The sequence below is a fragment of the Argiope bruennichi genome, chromosome 2, assembly GCF_947563725.1.
Source record: "Argiope bruennichi chromosome 2, qqArgBrue1.1, whole genome shotgun sequence".
Taxonomy (NCBI): domain Eukaryota; kingdom Metazoa; phylum Arthropoda; class Arachnida; order Araneae; family Araneidae; genus Argiope; species Argiope bruennichi.
In genome coordinates, this window is record NC_079152.1 from 132,850,492 (window position 1) to 132,867,230 (window position 16,739).

General features: G+C 29.2%; 2 protein-coding genes across 4 annotated transcripts in view; one reads left to right on the forward strand and one right to left on the reverse strand.

Moving 5' to 3' along the window:
- The window catches only part of LOC129962395 (toxin CSTX-20-like), a 385,421-nt gene that overhangs the window by 241,791 nt on the left and 126,891 nt on the right, over nucleotides 1-16,739 (reverse strand). The window lies entirely within an intron of this gene.
- The window catches only part of LOC129962384 (voltage-dependent calcium channel subunit alpha-2/delta-3-like), a 452,772-nt gene continuing 445,843 nt past the window's right edge, over nucleotides 9,811-16,739 (forward strand). Inside the window, exon 1 of one of the 2 annotated variants that reach the window (XM_056076138.1) lies at nucleotides 9,811-10,160. In XM_056076138.1, coding sequence (XP_055932113.1) covers nucleotides 10,039-10,160 — 122 coding nt within the window. In that variant the 5' untranslated portion in view covers nucleotides 9,811-10,038. The remainder of the gene's footprint in view (nucleotides 10,161-16,739) is intronic. The other variant, XM_056076137.1, reaches the window with a different exon arrangement.

Here is a 16,739-nt window from a genome sequence, read left to right on the forward strand (position 1 = left end):
ACATCCATTGAGTACATATACCCTCCGATCTCTTGCGGAGCAGGCCGTTTTGTGCTTCCATTTAATAGCGGAACAAGCCGGAGGGCATATTGAACAACTTATGCTTTAACCACCCGTCAGTAAGGCGCTTGTTCCATAAAGCTGTTTTTTTATTATCACTGTTGTCGCTATAGACATGTATTCTTGTCTTATCGCTGAAGTAAACTCCGGAACTCTAGTGTTTCCTATTGGCTAACAATATTCCTGTATTTAACGAATCCAGTTTTGCTTTTCCCCTGACAGCGCCATCTATCGGCACATTTTGGAATTTTTTTTGCTTCGCCAAACAAACTTCCACTGCCTCACGATTGTTCTGCTAAAATATCAAGTCATTCTGAGCAGTAGTTTTAAAATTATCGATTTTTGATAATCGTGACTTTAATTATTATCGCCTTGTATAATGAAAACATCATTCGAACCTTTTATAAGGCAGGAATTAGAGCTACAAAATTTAGCAAATTGGTATTTATGGAGTGAAAAGTAATCATTGAAAAAGAATTTTTCAAAATTTTAAATAATATTGGAATTTAATCTTTACATTCTCCCTCAATAACTTCCAAGCATATTTTAGCATATTCTTACACCTCACTAAAATAATAAAGAAAATAAGATTTTTAAGACCTAATTTACACTGAAGGTCGTAAGAAACGTATATTTCTTTTGTGTATACATCTGTGCAATATTAAACGAATAAAGTCTACAATATTACCATGCTATGATCCAAACCAGAAGTTCTAGTTTTCTGATTTTTTTTCTGTGGAATATTCTCGTAGAAGTCGCTCGTTGTCTCTGAAAACTATTTGTTACAAGTGTTACCAACAATAAAGCGAATAACATACAGCTTTTGTGATATATTTTAATAATATACTTTCCATGTATCGTTGTTGTGAAGCGTATATAATTTTTAAAGGTAGGGATTTTAGAGCGGTTGTTGTAAGAAAACGGATACGTGTATATCTGTGCATATTAAACGAATAAAGCCTACAATACTATCATGCTATGATCCAAACCAGAACTTCTAGCTTTCTGAATTTTTCTGAGTATTATCAAATAAAGAATTTTTACTTTTTTTTTATTTCCCATTTTGTACTTTTTTGCATCTTTTAATCATCCGAATAACGTTTTTGATCATGCATTCTATGCGATATTGTTTTTTTCTTTTCTTAACACCTTTTTTGCTAAATTTTGTATCATTCTGCAGTTTTGAAGCATCCAATGCAGTAATGTTTCCACAGCTATTTCGCAGATAAATGAAAACTATTGGTAAATACCAAATACATGGCAATCAAGTTGTCACTGTTTTTGATTAAAGCAGTTACAAAGTTTTTAAATCTAGAGGTACCTTAACGCTGGCATTAGAATGGAATAAATTAACAAGATGATTTGTTAGAACTGAATCTATATTTTAAAAATTCCTTAATGATGTCAGTCTGAAGAAGCGATTACTGATATAGTATAATGTGAGTATTTAGTATAATCTGTCTGAATCTCAGTTCCATATCATGTACATGATAACTGACGATATAATCGATCATGTAAATTATTAATAGTCGTTCCGATGCAGACGTTGTACACAGGATACGTCAGTTGATAGCAAGTGCAGTATGATGATAGCATAAAAGTTAATGTTTCATGACCGTTTGATAACTTTTTATAACATCTTTCCATTGTTCAATTCTAAAACTTTCTTTTTTTCCGAAGACAAATAGAATTTGCCCGAAGAAAAGTTATTACAGTAATCTATAGAATATGGCGTTTGAATAATTGCACGCAGTCAAATAGAAGCAGTGCTTGTTTCCTGTTGTTTAGGTAGATTATCAGCTTTGTTCACCAATATAAGAGAGAGATGCGTTCAACAAAAAATTGCACTTCGATCTCTGAAGTATACAGATAAACCTCGCTTAATCGTTAAACAAAACACAAATGGGGGGGGGTCAGTTTCTTCTGAAAAAACTTTAATTTCTCTTATATTAGATTCAAATCAAGACCTTTTGCTCAGATGACAACTAGGTACTCCAAAATCGCATTGATAACATTTAAACTTTATCCAAAGCATTTAGGCAATTCAAATATTTGGATATGCTTCTAATAGGTATTAAAGCCACTGTAAAATAATAAGAACAATAAGTGGAAAAGAATGCTGCGTCTTCCAATTAAAAAGCATCAGAGCGCTTTCTAAATGCATTTTTAAGTTTTTAAGTTGAAACATAACTCTTTTTTTTATTTTACTTTTTTATTGACATTATAAAGCAAGGTATTTTTTCCACATTATTTTTGTTATCAAGGAATCTTTTTTCTCGACTAACATAAAGCCTACAGGAATAAATAAGATATTAGATGATAAAATTTTTATCGTCTTCCATCATAATATTATCGGTTTATATTAAAATACGATATTCATTTAAAATTTTAAAACAGGCAACTAATAGACATACAAAAAAGTACCCAATAAGCTTTAATTAACACTAATCGGCATTGACGACCATCTGGTTCGTTTGGAATATTGGCCATACTTAATTTCAGTTAAAACGTGTAGATATATCTTCTTGTGCGTAATTCCCTCCAGTGTTAATTCATTATGTGCTTTAACCTTTATAATGGAGACAAATCCCATTACATCATAGTGTTGTTCAAAGTGTAAATCTGCTTCTAAATATTCAGGATTTTAACCACTTTTTCTCATCTTATAAGTAACACAAATACTAAACAAAATCTCACTTCTTGAGCTTTGGACAATGAAAGAAAACCACACGTTTAAATATTTGATGAAACATTCAAAACGCCTTGAATAGAAACAATGTAATCTGTTGTGCGAATCCAAAAAAGATAATTTGAAAAATTTAGGAAAGTTTACTTCACTATTAAATTGATATCACTAAAAACACATCTTTTAATTTCTGTGTAATAATATTTTCAGAAATTATTGAGGAAAAACTCAAATGTTGTTTATTTTAAATTAAATAAAATTTTAAAAAATCGTTCCAAGGTGCTAATTTTTAACCTCGAGGTCATATATGCACCGAATTTGACAGCTAAAAGTTCTACTGCTTGATATTTAGAGCCCCAATTCACAGATGCATTTATCATTATTATTAATAGCGACATTATGGTGCTGAAACTAAATAATATAAAATACAGGGTGTTTATAAAGTCCCGGACCCATTTTGATGTTTAATAACTCATAAAATAATAAAGATAGATTTAAATTAATAACATAAATGGTTAAATAGACTCAAAAAGTTTCATGACCCTTGTCAATGAACTTCCACGTGTGCCCCCTTCGTCGCACGGAGAATATCAAGTCGATAGTCAATTTCACGCCAGGTAGCGACAAGCATGTCGGCATCCACAGAGCCATTTGAGCACATTATGGCGATTAACAATGCCAGAAACATGAAAGGATGCTTCATCGGAGAACATTATGCTCTTCAGAAAATCAGCAGCATCTTCTATCCTCCTTAGCATATCTGTTGCAAAGGCCATCCTCCTAGGCCTACAGTTCGGTTCCAAAACTTGAACAATTTGAATTTTGTATGCATGCAGTCTTAATTTTTTCTTAATAACCTTGTACACCGTCGAAATTGGGATATCCAATTCTGTTGCCGCTGATCTCACAGATATTCTAGGATTGTGTAAAAATGTCTCTCTGACACGCTCAACATCAAAATCACTTGTGCAAGGACGTCTGGAACGTTTCTTATCTTCGATACTTCCAATTTCTAGAAATTCTTTTTCCACCGCAAGATGCTGTTTTTGGATGGAGGATCTTTTTGGTAAATTCCTCTGAAGTTTCTGTGTGCTTGTACTATCGATTTCCTTTCTATGAACCACCATAAAATCTGTGCTTTCTCTTGTGGTGTATGCATTCTCCTTAATATCCGCTAGAATAAAACATCACATACAAAAGTACTACATAGAACAAACACATCAAAAGTAAACATAACATTGCAATAGTTGCCAAAAACAAAAGAGAGAAAAATGCAATTAATAATCAGACAATATTTAGAAAAGTACAGATATTTAGACTGGAAAATGAAATTATCTGAAATTAACCACACGTGCAGACGATATTTACAAAAGTAAAAATATTCAAACCTGAAAAGGAAATTATATGAGTTATTCCATCAATAAATGCCATAAGTTTGTTTATATCTTTATTATTTTACGAGTTATTAAACATCAAAATGGGTCCGGGACTTTATAAACACCCTGTAAGATGTTGTTACTCTATATCAAAGCCAAAACGTAATATATCGATTGAGTAGAAATTATCGTGAGTTCGGAAACAGAAAATTATCGATACAAAACAAACATAGAACAAAAGATTTGAATTTCTTCAAAAGATTTTACATTTAATAAATATAAAACATTTAAGTGTGAGAATAAATAATGTTGAAGGAAATATTATTTCAGTGATATATATCAATTTAAATTTCTTGAAAAAACTAATTATTACAAAATCTGCGCATGGATTTACCATTGTATGCATCATGTAAGTACATCACTGTAGATGTTGCTGCAATTTTCGAAGCATTTTCAGAAATTTTTGAAAACTTGCCCATTTTTCCAGAGAAACTGTAATACTCTCTGTAAGTATTTAAATTCTTTTTTCAATATATGCCAATTTTTTCTTAACATTTCACATCATTGTTCTTATGAAATGCAGATAATGGACACTTGTTATTTAATTAATAAAATTTAGCTTGGTAGCTAATGAACTTTAATCATACAGCAAAATCTCAATTCAAATATAAAAGCGCTTATGAAATTTTCCTTTTTTGTGCATGACAAAATAGATTAAGCATAATAACATTAATATATAAAGAGCGCTCTTTATCTCTATTCAACCATATTGCTCTCAGTCTATTTCTAATTTAAAAATATTCAAATCTAATCACTATTACAATCTTCTACTGTCTCTCTATTTCTTATTTCTCCTTTCTGTTTTAAGATTTCGACTTGAAATCAAACTAATAGCAAAAGGGTTATGAATATGGCCATATAATGACCTCGCAAGTATCAAAAATTGTAAAACCATACTATAAAGTAGGAAATTCTTTCAAAAAAGGGAATAAATAAAAAAAGAGAAAAGGTTAAACCGTGCGCTATTACCCATATGTAACAATTAAGCACACACAAAGTAGAATCAAAGTTATTTAAAAGTAACGCAGGTTTTGTAAATTAAAAAAAAATTAACATATCACTTTCCTCATCTTCTAATTTTAATTTATGCAAATATTGAGAAAATGGATTTGAAAAATTTCTGAGAATAATATCTGATTTAAATAAAAGTTTAATAAAAATAACTGGCAACTCATTAGCATTGAATTTATAAGTCAGATTAAAATTTTCAGATGGTTTTTAAACGACCCAATAAAAATCTTTCGTTCTTTTAAAGTTAAAATCTTTTTTTATAATTTTTAATCTTTTACAATGTAATATTATCTTTATAACGTACTCTCAAAAATTGAAATCCATATTCGCAAAGAATTTAAAAATCTCCTTTATTTTTGATTAATATTTCTTAATTAATTTAAAAAACACGTCTTTTATAAGTAGCTAAAAAGTAACCAACATTAAAAGTAAAATTAAATCAGAACGTAATAGGGCAGTGTTCTTTCTAGTCTTATTTGACGGTGTACAAAACCACGTCTGTTCCCTTTTGAGACGAAGTTATTTGCACTGCAAAAGAGCAAGCAGTGGATGTTTGGACAGCAAACGAAGTGAACGGTCCACAGACGAAAGATACATGTAGACTCAAACACTGGAGCTACAATGTAAATTGAAGAAGATCTGGTACTTCTCTTTCGTGTGTTTAAAAGAAAAGGTAAAGTAAAATGGCTTTTGGATAGTTTTCAAGTTTCGGGGAATTTTTCATTTAATAAAAAAGGTCTGTTCTGGTTTAAGTCAACTTTACGTCGCGTTTTCCAGTTTTCTCGATTTCTAAGATTGTTTTATTTTCAAAGAATATGTTATCGTTCAAAAACCATTAAAAAATAAAGGAAAAATCTTAAGCGGGAAGATCTGTCTACGGAAGATTCATTGATTTAATATAATATTTTAATTTAAAATTATAAAATATCTTCAAATATAAAATGAAATATTTAAAAAATTTCTTTTCAGTTTGAAATAACCACATAACATGGTTTCTTGAAGGAATTGAAATTTTAAGGATCATAGTTCTAATTCATTTAACTTTCAAACTCTTAATTTTAGTGCAGTTTCTGAAATTATTATAATAGATCTGTTTGCAGATATATTTAGACTTTCCCTTTAGAATGGTTCAGATGTGAAGTTTTTCTTAGTGATTCATTCCGTCGCAGGTAACTCATATTTACATTTTTGAACTAATGTGTTCATCTGGAAGTTTTATTTGTTTTATAACTAGTTTATTTCCCATACTCGTGAAGTTTTCAGCGGTGAATACATGCGGCTATACCGTTTTACATAAACACATATGCTCACCAAGCTTCCTGGAGGTTAAGGCATAGTATACCTAATAACATTAATCGAAGTAGCGATGTTTTATTTTCTCACTGTATCCTTAACCAGATTTTTTTTTTAATTGGTAAGCCTTTTTTTTGTTTTACCAAAATGTGGTCAGATTGGCTGTTGGAGATTTTCCTTAAAGTAAAATACAAATACTTGATCCTTTCATCCTGAAAGTTCCTGCAGAAAATATTCCAACCATAAATATACAGTAGCTAATTCAAATTTCAATTCAGGTATCCCAATGTCTATTAAACCAACAGATGTTGTCACACTTCAATTCTTATCACGAGTCCTTAGGCTCGAAATTATTTAATTAGATCAAGTGGAATAATGTTTCATTTTTTCCATTTGTTCCCAAAGACAGATTTATGTATTTTACGGATTTAATTGATGCTCATTATCAAACTCTTCCATTAATAAAACACCAATTTAGTTCTGCATTTCAATGATTTTTAAAAAATTTAATCAATAATTTATGTTAATTGATGTTTAAGATACGTTTTAAATCATTATTTTTATCTCATTGACTTGGTAAAAAGGAAGTGCTTAGTTATTCATTACGGCTTAAGATTGCATGACATCCATTTTGTACTAAATGCTATTGAAGTAAAGTTCGCAATTTAAAACCCTGCAATAATTATGTAAATGTGATGAATCTTAATAGAATTTGGTAAATTATACTTTATAAAATGTTAATATACTCTTTATATTTTATAATTAATATATATACATTACAAATTCATTTATTTGACAACTAGAGAAATGAAGTTTCAAATCTATTTGCCTGCGGACCTTTCTCAGATCAGCAAGCATTCTTACATAGGTACCTGGTCTGTTGAGTCGAAACTCCGCCACTGCTTGTTCCATAAAACAATTCAAGGAATGAAACTTCATTCCACAACAACAAACATGCCAACATATTTGTTTTAGGCTTCAGTTTAGAGAACAGACTCAAATGCTATTCTCATCAGTTTTCCAAATGCTCGAAGTTCAAATCGGAAATAGAGCTTTCCTCCAAAATAGTACGTTAAATGGCAAATATAAATGAATAAATCTTCGAAAGAGAAAAATGGGAGACCATTTGGTATTATACTTTAGATTTAAATGTCATAAAACTGGACACAATCATTAGGAGTGTTCTTCTTTCATTTTTTTTTTTTTTTTTTTTTTGCATACTTTAACAATGCAACTCGCTTTATACTAAATACTATCGTTTATGGAAGAGAATCGAGTATGAATTTCCACCGTTCTGGCAGATTGAGTTTAATATATATATATATATATATATATATATATATATATATATATATATATATATATATATATATAAGTAACTCTAACATATATGACATAGAATCTATAATAATGTTTTGATAAAATTGAAGGTCATCTATTAAAACTTTCAATCTCGCGCTTTTGCCGAAATTAAAATTAATTTTTTACTGCTCTCTTTTGTCATCGACTCCGAAACAGGATTTTCACTTCCATTTTTATGCCGTATTATATACAATTTTTAATTTTCTCGTATAATAATTTATAGAATATTGATTCAATTAAATTCGTGTTTTTCAGTCTTATCACAAAGCAAGATGAAAAAATCTTTTTAAAACTCCTTTCCTTGATAATAGCCAAACAGTTCAGAAAATCAATAATCTAGGCGAAGAAAGCTGGTTGCAATGGTGTCTACGATTTTAATGTCAAGATCATACCAAATTTCAATGACCTAACTTGCTGTTTTGAATCTTTCTTTTCACAGGCAGACAGATAGACGAACGAACAGATCTTTTCTTCTCTGATAAATTTGTTTGAAAAATAAAAGCATATCTAAAATTGTGGCACACAAATCATGAATATAACTCTCGTCTGGCTTTTAACTTAAGTCTATATTTTCAAATAGACACAAATCCATGATTCCTCTAAACTGTCATACTTCGAAATCGTATTATTTTAAGCATTTTATATACGCAAGTTCATTGCAAATATGAGCTTTAATAATGGAATCCTTATCATAATATATTAGCGGTATTGAAAATATAAATATTGGAGGAATAAAAGAGGATTAAACATAAAAATGGCTCAACTATCTTCTAAATTTCTCGATACTGTAACTTCCTTTTTTATTTGTCTATTAAACTACTCAAAGATTAAACAAAATGTTGTTTTTTTCTTTATCTATCAACAACGGAGAAAAATCATGCGATTAAGCATTTGATGCAACAATGAAAACGGCTTGAATTTCAGGCTAACAATGTTGGAAATTAGGAACTTTTAAAAATTACAACAATTCCTGGACATTCACATGACTGTGAAATGAGTGTCATTATAAAGGCGATTTTTAAAAGTTTTGAAATGAAGTAAATTTATTTTCATATATTGATATTTTCAGAAGTTATCATGAAAAAAACGCCGATATTCCTCTTTAATTTTTAAATTTCCAAAACAAAATTGCTTGGAGATGCACATTTCCATCCTCCACAGTATACATATGTACTAAGTTTGGTAGTACGAAATCAAACAATCTGACCTGTGGAGCGCTAACACATGCAAACAGACCATACACAAACAAATAAGTGCACAAGTAAAAGTTCCTATTTATTATTAGTAAAGATTATATACAAAATATATATTCCCTAGCTTATCGCATTTTTGAATTTTCATGTTCGTTTAATATAGATAAGAGATATAAAAAAAATACAAAAGCATCGAATTTGTTTCATTTCAAGAACATGGATTTTTTTTAGAACTCTGAGCTAAAACGCGGTGGTTTATCAAAAGTCCAAGGCCAATTTTTTTAAAAAAATCGTTTCAATTATTTCTAAGCTTTGAGAAAGTAAAACTGAGTCGCCATGTTTATATATGGAAGCAAAACCATGTAAATCATTACTTGTGATTTAGATTTTTTTAGGGGGAGGACTGTGAAATGGATTTTCTGTGATTCTGGAGTAATTAGAAAAGTTTAAGCCTCCTCTACAAACCAGACAACATTCGAATTTCATTAAAATTCTATCCAAACGATATTCTTGCGAACAGAAGCGCAAACCACTCGAGCTGTCTACCCCTCTAACTAAGAATAACTCTTCCGCACAATGCTGGGAGAAATAAATTCACCACACACTCACTCCTTTTCTATAAGATAGAAATGCACACACACAGAACCCTCTGCAAAGGCGACACTCACTACTCTCCAGAAGAAAATCGTACCAACCTGGGATCACGTGACGACTTCCAGCCAATGAGAGAGGAGAGCCGCGCTCTCTCCAGCGCTTCGCTTCTGGATCGCTGCCATTCCCTCTGTTACGGATGCGGCTCGCTCTTCTTAGCGCTGAGGAGCGACGTATCTTGAACATACAGCTGGTACATCCCTTTTATAGACCACTTTTTGCTTACATACCAAACGATTTTGCACCGAATCTTCCCATGCAAGAAGCGAAAGGGTGAGAGTGAAGAACAGTCTAGTTAGGTGGATTTTTTCGAGCGTCTACCTCCGTGAGACGATCGAACCGAAGAATGAAGCGAGACAACGTGGACTGGTTGTACTCCGTGGCAGCGGTGTTGTTTGCCGTCATCCTCTTTGATCGGATGCCGGTAGAAGGATCTGCTCTGGATGACATAGAAAAGGATGCCGCAGAGTAAGTCCTTCACGCTTTATTCTTTTTAAATCGGCCTCTGACTAATTCAGAGACAAATTTTTAAAAAATAATTTTTATGACAGTTAAAAATAATTTTAAATGGCAGAAGTACAGTGTGATTTAACTAATTCGGAGCCGAAGAAATCCTTCTAAAAGCTATATGTTTCTCGAAAATTTAAAATTAAGAAATATTGATAACGAATATAGTAAGAAAACAACATCAATTTTTATACTAAACTGGCAGTGACATTTTTGATATTTAACAGTTTTAGTAAATAATGTTTAATTAATAAATAACCATTCACAAATAAAAGATAATTAATTATTAATACTTTTTTTAGTAATTTTAAATAATAATTTCGTCATAGTAATTTTAATAAGCTACGAAGTAAAGTAAACTTTTTATTGTTACATACCATTCGGACTATTATGACTATTCGTATTCAAGATCTTGTTAAGAAATTGGAATAAAAAATTCAAAAAAAGATGCATAAATAAAACATATGCAAAGAAAAAGAAATTAAATGTTTTATTTTTATCTTTCAAAAAAAGCAAAGAAACAAACTGTTTATTGAGTCGTAATTGTATGCGAATGCCTTCTATTGTATTTAAAAAATGTTACAAATTTTTTTATTCCATTTGTGTTTGTCATTTTCGGATTATCAATGAAATTCACTTATCTGCTACCAAATTCCCTACATATTCGCAGATTTACATTAACTTGAACAACTGTACTTGTATAATTTAAACAATAAATTGTACATATCTAAATAAAGCTTTTCTTTTAAGGTGAGAATTTCCTTTATATTTTTTTTCAGTTGAGTACATTGATTTAACAGTTAGTTTAAACAAAAAAAATATTCATTAGATCTTAGTTTATGAGTGTTTTTGAATTCTGTCTAGAAATTCTGTCAAAGATTGTAATTTGAGAAAAATACTATCTAAACATGTAAAAAAAAACATTAAAATGTATGCAAATTCAAATATAAAAATAAGTTTAACTTCCCGAAAAATAGAATTAGGAACAAAATTCGAACGGTTTTATAACGAACACTTCTTAAACATTAAAATATTAAATAAAAAAATTCATAATTTCACACACACAAAAAAAGACCTATTAATGTAGTTATCTACCTTAACCCTTTCTAGGGCCGTGGGAAGTATGCTTCCCACCAAATTTATCAATCTTTGTATGAAATTTTGTAAGTTCTGACAAAATTTTTTTAGAAAGACAGAAATTTAGATGCTTCAGTTCTTTATCTCAATCAAAATGATGTGTCTTGATTTGTTACTTAATAATTAATTAAATTGATTATTATTAATTTGATTAATTAATTAACCAAATTAATTAATTAATCAGATTAAATTTATCTAATAAGCTAAATGAATCCCTTTTCTTATCGAATTTCAAGCCTAAAAATATTTTAACATAATATGACTAGAAAAAAATGGCTCTTTAAAAGGTTAAAAATACTCGAATTTCGCCAGGTTACAATATCTGAAGGGAGGAATGGCTTTCATTTTTAACCTCCTGAATTTTTTTTATTTTTAGCCATATCTTGTTTTCGCGTCCAAATCAAATCTATAAGTAATTTTTAAGTTTTGGAAGGAAGCTCGCAAAAACCTTTTATTGAATAAAAATAGAATTCATGTGTATGATCGAAAAAAATGATCGACCCATCCCTACTCCGTTATTTTTTACGGTAGGGAAATATTAAATTCTTTTCGGAATGAAAAGAAAAGATGTTATTTTTTTTTTGGTAATATTATTCGTGAAATAGCATGCGCTTTTCATTACAAATTGGGAAGGAGGTGGGGGGAGGGGCGATTGACATTTGAGGTCTCATTTCAGATTTTTAAAAAGTTATTTATATTAACTATTTTTATTGGTTAGAAAATTAGTTTCAAGAAAAATTATATCAACTATTTTTATTAATGATTAGTTTCAAGAATTAAAGCTTAAAATGATAAACATTTATTAATTTATTAATTATATAAATAATATTAATAAATAATGCAACATGGTCTGAAGCCACAAGTGTATTCTTCTCAACCTGAATCTAACATGTACATTCAAAAATTTTCTTCAGAATTCTAACTTCTTTTATAAAGCTGTACAAGATTTTGATGCTTTAATATTGTGTTTCTATTCAAGAATTGGCTGAAGTTCTTCTCTAAAAAAAAGTTCGTTCTGAGAAAATATCCCATTTTTTCACAAAAATTTTACCTACACACACACGTTCAATTTTCTCTGTCTGCGAAGGTCAGTTAAAAAGTGTATTGCTTTCCAGTATTTCGTCCTTCGAAACTATCGTTATAAAAAATGCAGCGGTACTTTGACTTTTGAAAATAGTTTTAACTTTAGTGGAATTAAAAATGATACTAGAAAATAAATGTTTTTTAAACACTCTTTTTCCATCATCGCCAGTTTTATCCTTCCCCCAGTCTGTCTAATTCCATTTATTTAGTTTGAAAGCCACATTCCTCGTTTTTATAAATGAATTATTACAAAACTAAACATACGTGATATGAATGAAATTTTCTTTTGAAATTTCAAAACGAAACAAATAGAAATTAGAACTCACAAGTATTTTTAAAAAAACATTGTGTTTATAGATAAAAACGTTTTTGAAAATAAAATTTGTTGAATCAATATTTTAAGCTCTAAGTATATAGGAGCTTTCGTAAGTGTTTACTCGGATTCTAATTTCATTATCGTGATACATAGTTCCATTCAATTTTTGTAGTATTTGAAAATGAACCAACAATGACATTTTAATATCAAAAATTCTTCTATTGTCCAATGCCAATAAGTTTCCTGTTTGAATAGTGAATTTATGTATAAATAATAAAATTTTCTTAAAGTCAATATTTGTAGTGCAAATTTTCTTGCTACATATTTGCATTACTAACGCCATATATCGAAATTTGTAGTAAAATAAATTGAGAGCACGAATGGCTAAAATACCTTCCGTCTTTGAAATCTGAAATGGCATCGAATGAAATTTTAAATATGAATTTGAAAGGAAGTCGTACACTTCTTTTGTTTGAATATGCTATTAATGTAGATTGTCAAATTATATCAGTGATGAAATAATAAGGATATCCATGTGTCTGCTTTGTAATTACTTCGATGCACGTCTGAGGGGAAAACACAAAATTCTTTTATTTATCGTCTGCATCTTTTTGTAGATCAGTCGTTTTATCGGAAGTCGCAACATCATATTGCCATGTAATAAAAGAATAACAGCGATTTTAATTCCAAAAATTTAATAAGATGATCTAAAACATTGATTTTAAAACTTAAACTATAACACTATGCTAATGCCATCAACACCCACCTAAAGCTTCTTACTCATAAAAAAAGAATGACTTTTTTTCTTTCAGGATAAGTTGCATGGAATGTCTTTTGATTACTGGCTAAGTTTATTCTTAATTGAAAAGGCATTTTTTTATATTCTGAAAAGAATATTTTAGAGTTAATTTGCTCAGAATAGTGCAAGAAATATTAGAAATATTTAGAATTACAGAAAATATATGTAACAAATGCATTCATTTCTAATAATTTTATACTTTTTTACACCTACTTATTTTATGTTATTTACATATTTATACATATTACATATTTGCATTATATGCATACATATTTATTATTTACATATTTTATGAAATAATTGATAATTTTATTCAACAAAAATCATGGATGCGAAAGATTCTCGACATATACCAAAATATATTTTCCTATACGAATATCTATAAAAATAGTATACGTATTAAAATTGAAGATTAAATAAAATAAATTAAATGTAGATTAGATTAAAGATGCCAAATCTTGAGGGATTAGAAATGACATTCAGCATTAAGAAGTGACATTTTAATCATTTTATTTCTTTACTTTATTTCTAGATAGAGAATAATGTAATAGAATATAAATGCTTTGTTCGAAATAAATTTAATCTGAAATATAGCTCTCAAAATTAATTAATATTTTGGTTGAAAAATTATGGTTTTTCTAAATTAAATATTTATTTCCGGACTAAATAATACAATTTCTTTAAGTTAAAAAATATAAATTTTATACTTCCTATTTAAAAAACTCAGAATAAAAAAAAAACGGGCTAAGCAATCTGAACAAAAACAAAAAAGATTTGCTAAATGTTTTTCCAACTAATAATTTGACGTTAAATTATAATCGTTTGCAATTTATTATGTAGATTGCTTCGTTAAAAATCCCCGACTGTTTTAGTTTTTAACCTGCGTTGAGCGTGACAAGAGGATTAAACATGGAACATGCCGCCTGATTATGGGGTGCAAACGGTTTATCTCGGTAATAAATGATTTTGGAATATCGTTTGGTATATTTAACGTTTACTAACTTCAAAAAAGGAATTCGGATTGTGTAAAGCTTGACTTATGATAAATATCTTATTTTTACTTTCTTATACACAAAGTATGAAATTCAATAAGAAAATAGTGTAATGTCTCCAAAAAAAAATTATCTCGAAATCTAAATGATATAAATGTTTCAAACTTCCCCGAGTTCTTAATAAATATATTTCGAGTCATGATCTTGCTTCAATTTTAAAGTCGATAATTCAACGAGAGGAATTGATTTTCCTGAAGCTTTCTCGTTTATTTTCCAATAAAAGTAATATTCCCTCGCATCCGCGTTTAATTGTGGATTTTGAGCAAGGCCGAAAAGTGAAGAAAACCAGTACTTACCCATTTAACACATGCTTTAGTCATATTTATTGAGATATATAAAATATAATTATTTTTATCATTAAGAGCAATTTTTAACATGAAGCTATCTCTAATGATTTAAAAATAAATTATTGGTCGCGATAAGATTGAACAGGTTAAAAGTTAAACTACGATTGAAGATAAATAAAAAATCAGGAGAGACAGGAAATAAAGCTAACTGAAAAGGAATCAAACAAATATTGTCGCTCCAGAAAGTATTTGGCCTTTTTTAATCATTCTGCTTTTCAAAAAATTAAATTTAAGAAAATTCTTCCACTAAATATTACTTTAAAAGCAATTCATTTTGAAATTTGTATAGAACTCTGAGAAATTTAAATTCTAAATATTTTTTCGAGATCCATTAAATGAAAATAAATTTGGATACTTTAAAAATGAATTATAATACAATTATAAGATAAAAATTAAAATAGTAAAATTCCTAAAGATAAATATTTCATGTCTATAATACTTTGGAATTAATATTTCTCACTCATTTTGTTCTTAAGATTTTGATCATAAGCTAACAATAGCTCATCTCTTTGATTAAAGTGTTTTTCATACTAGTACAATATGAATATGTTTTAGAACTTATCTACACACATAATTGTGTTATCTGTTTCTTTGTCACTTTGATTTCCATGTGTAAACCATACATGTGTTGATCATTACTAAGTGTAATTACCTGTCTTGCAGACCTAAATAAATTTTTAAAGTAAAATTATTGAATGGGTGACATTTTTCATTGTAATATTATTTTTTATTTCGTCATTTTAAGAATTATAAAAATAGGAATTAATGTAATCGTCAAAAAAGTCGAACAAGTAGGGCTTTTGACAAATTTTTACGTTTTGCCATGTACGAAATTTTGAATTACAGTTTGGAAATTCTGTCTATCAGTGAACAAAGATCTAAAACTCATTGAGTAGACGAATGAAATTTGTATGTGGTTTGCACACTAAATTTTTAGAATTCCATAAAATTTTGAAAGAAATCCATTCCTAAGAAGCTTTTCTGTACTTTTATCCGAGTATAAGCGAACATGGCCATTACTAAATGGAAAAAGCTACGTAGATGAAATTTTATACCTCGTTATATAGTTTTAAAATCAACAATTTAATTTTGAATAAAATGTTGCAATAAATTCGGGTTTCTAAGCTGGTAAACGCGATAACTCAAGACCTCAGTGACTCAGTTAAATAAAATTCGATTTGTGATCTTGTTTCTAGCATTGCAGCCCTAACTTCAAGTTTGGTTTCTATGGTTCGCAGAAAGACATCCAAAATATGTACTTGATTTTTTTTTACGAACTTTAAAACACTCTAGAGAGGGACTCTGAAAATAAAATGTCTGAGCACTTGTGGTTTTCACAACTTTGTCCAAAGTCCAATCTTAAGGTAGGAATAATTCATCTAATATAATTACAGAATACGCATTAAAGTTTCAGAACGACTGCTTTTACTCCTCTAATATGCTTTAATTTTTATTCTTATTATTGATTTTTTTTGATAATTTAGTAAATGAACTTAAAAGTTCTCAAGAGTATTCAAAACAAATCAAAATTAGTATGACACATATTAAAAGAAAGCACATATAGATTTGCAATTTCTGTGGCAGGATCATATATTGAATTTAATTTTTCTGTCTTCGCATTTTTGAGATGACACACAGATGGTCTGAATGGTTTAATTCAGTTACATTGACATCTCTTTTGGAAACAATACGAAGGCTATTGTGTGATGGATCTTGTAATTTTGACCCACCTCAAATATTACAAGGACGACACCTGAGCTATCATTCGCCTTCCACATCACATCAAGGAGAAGACACTGTATTAGA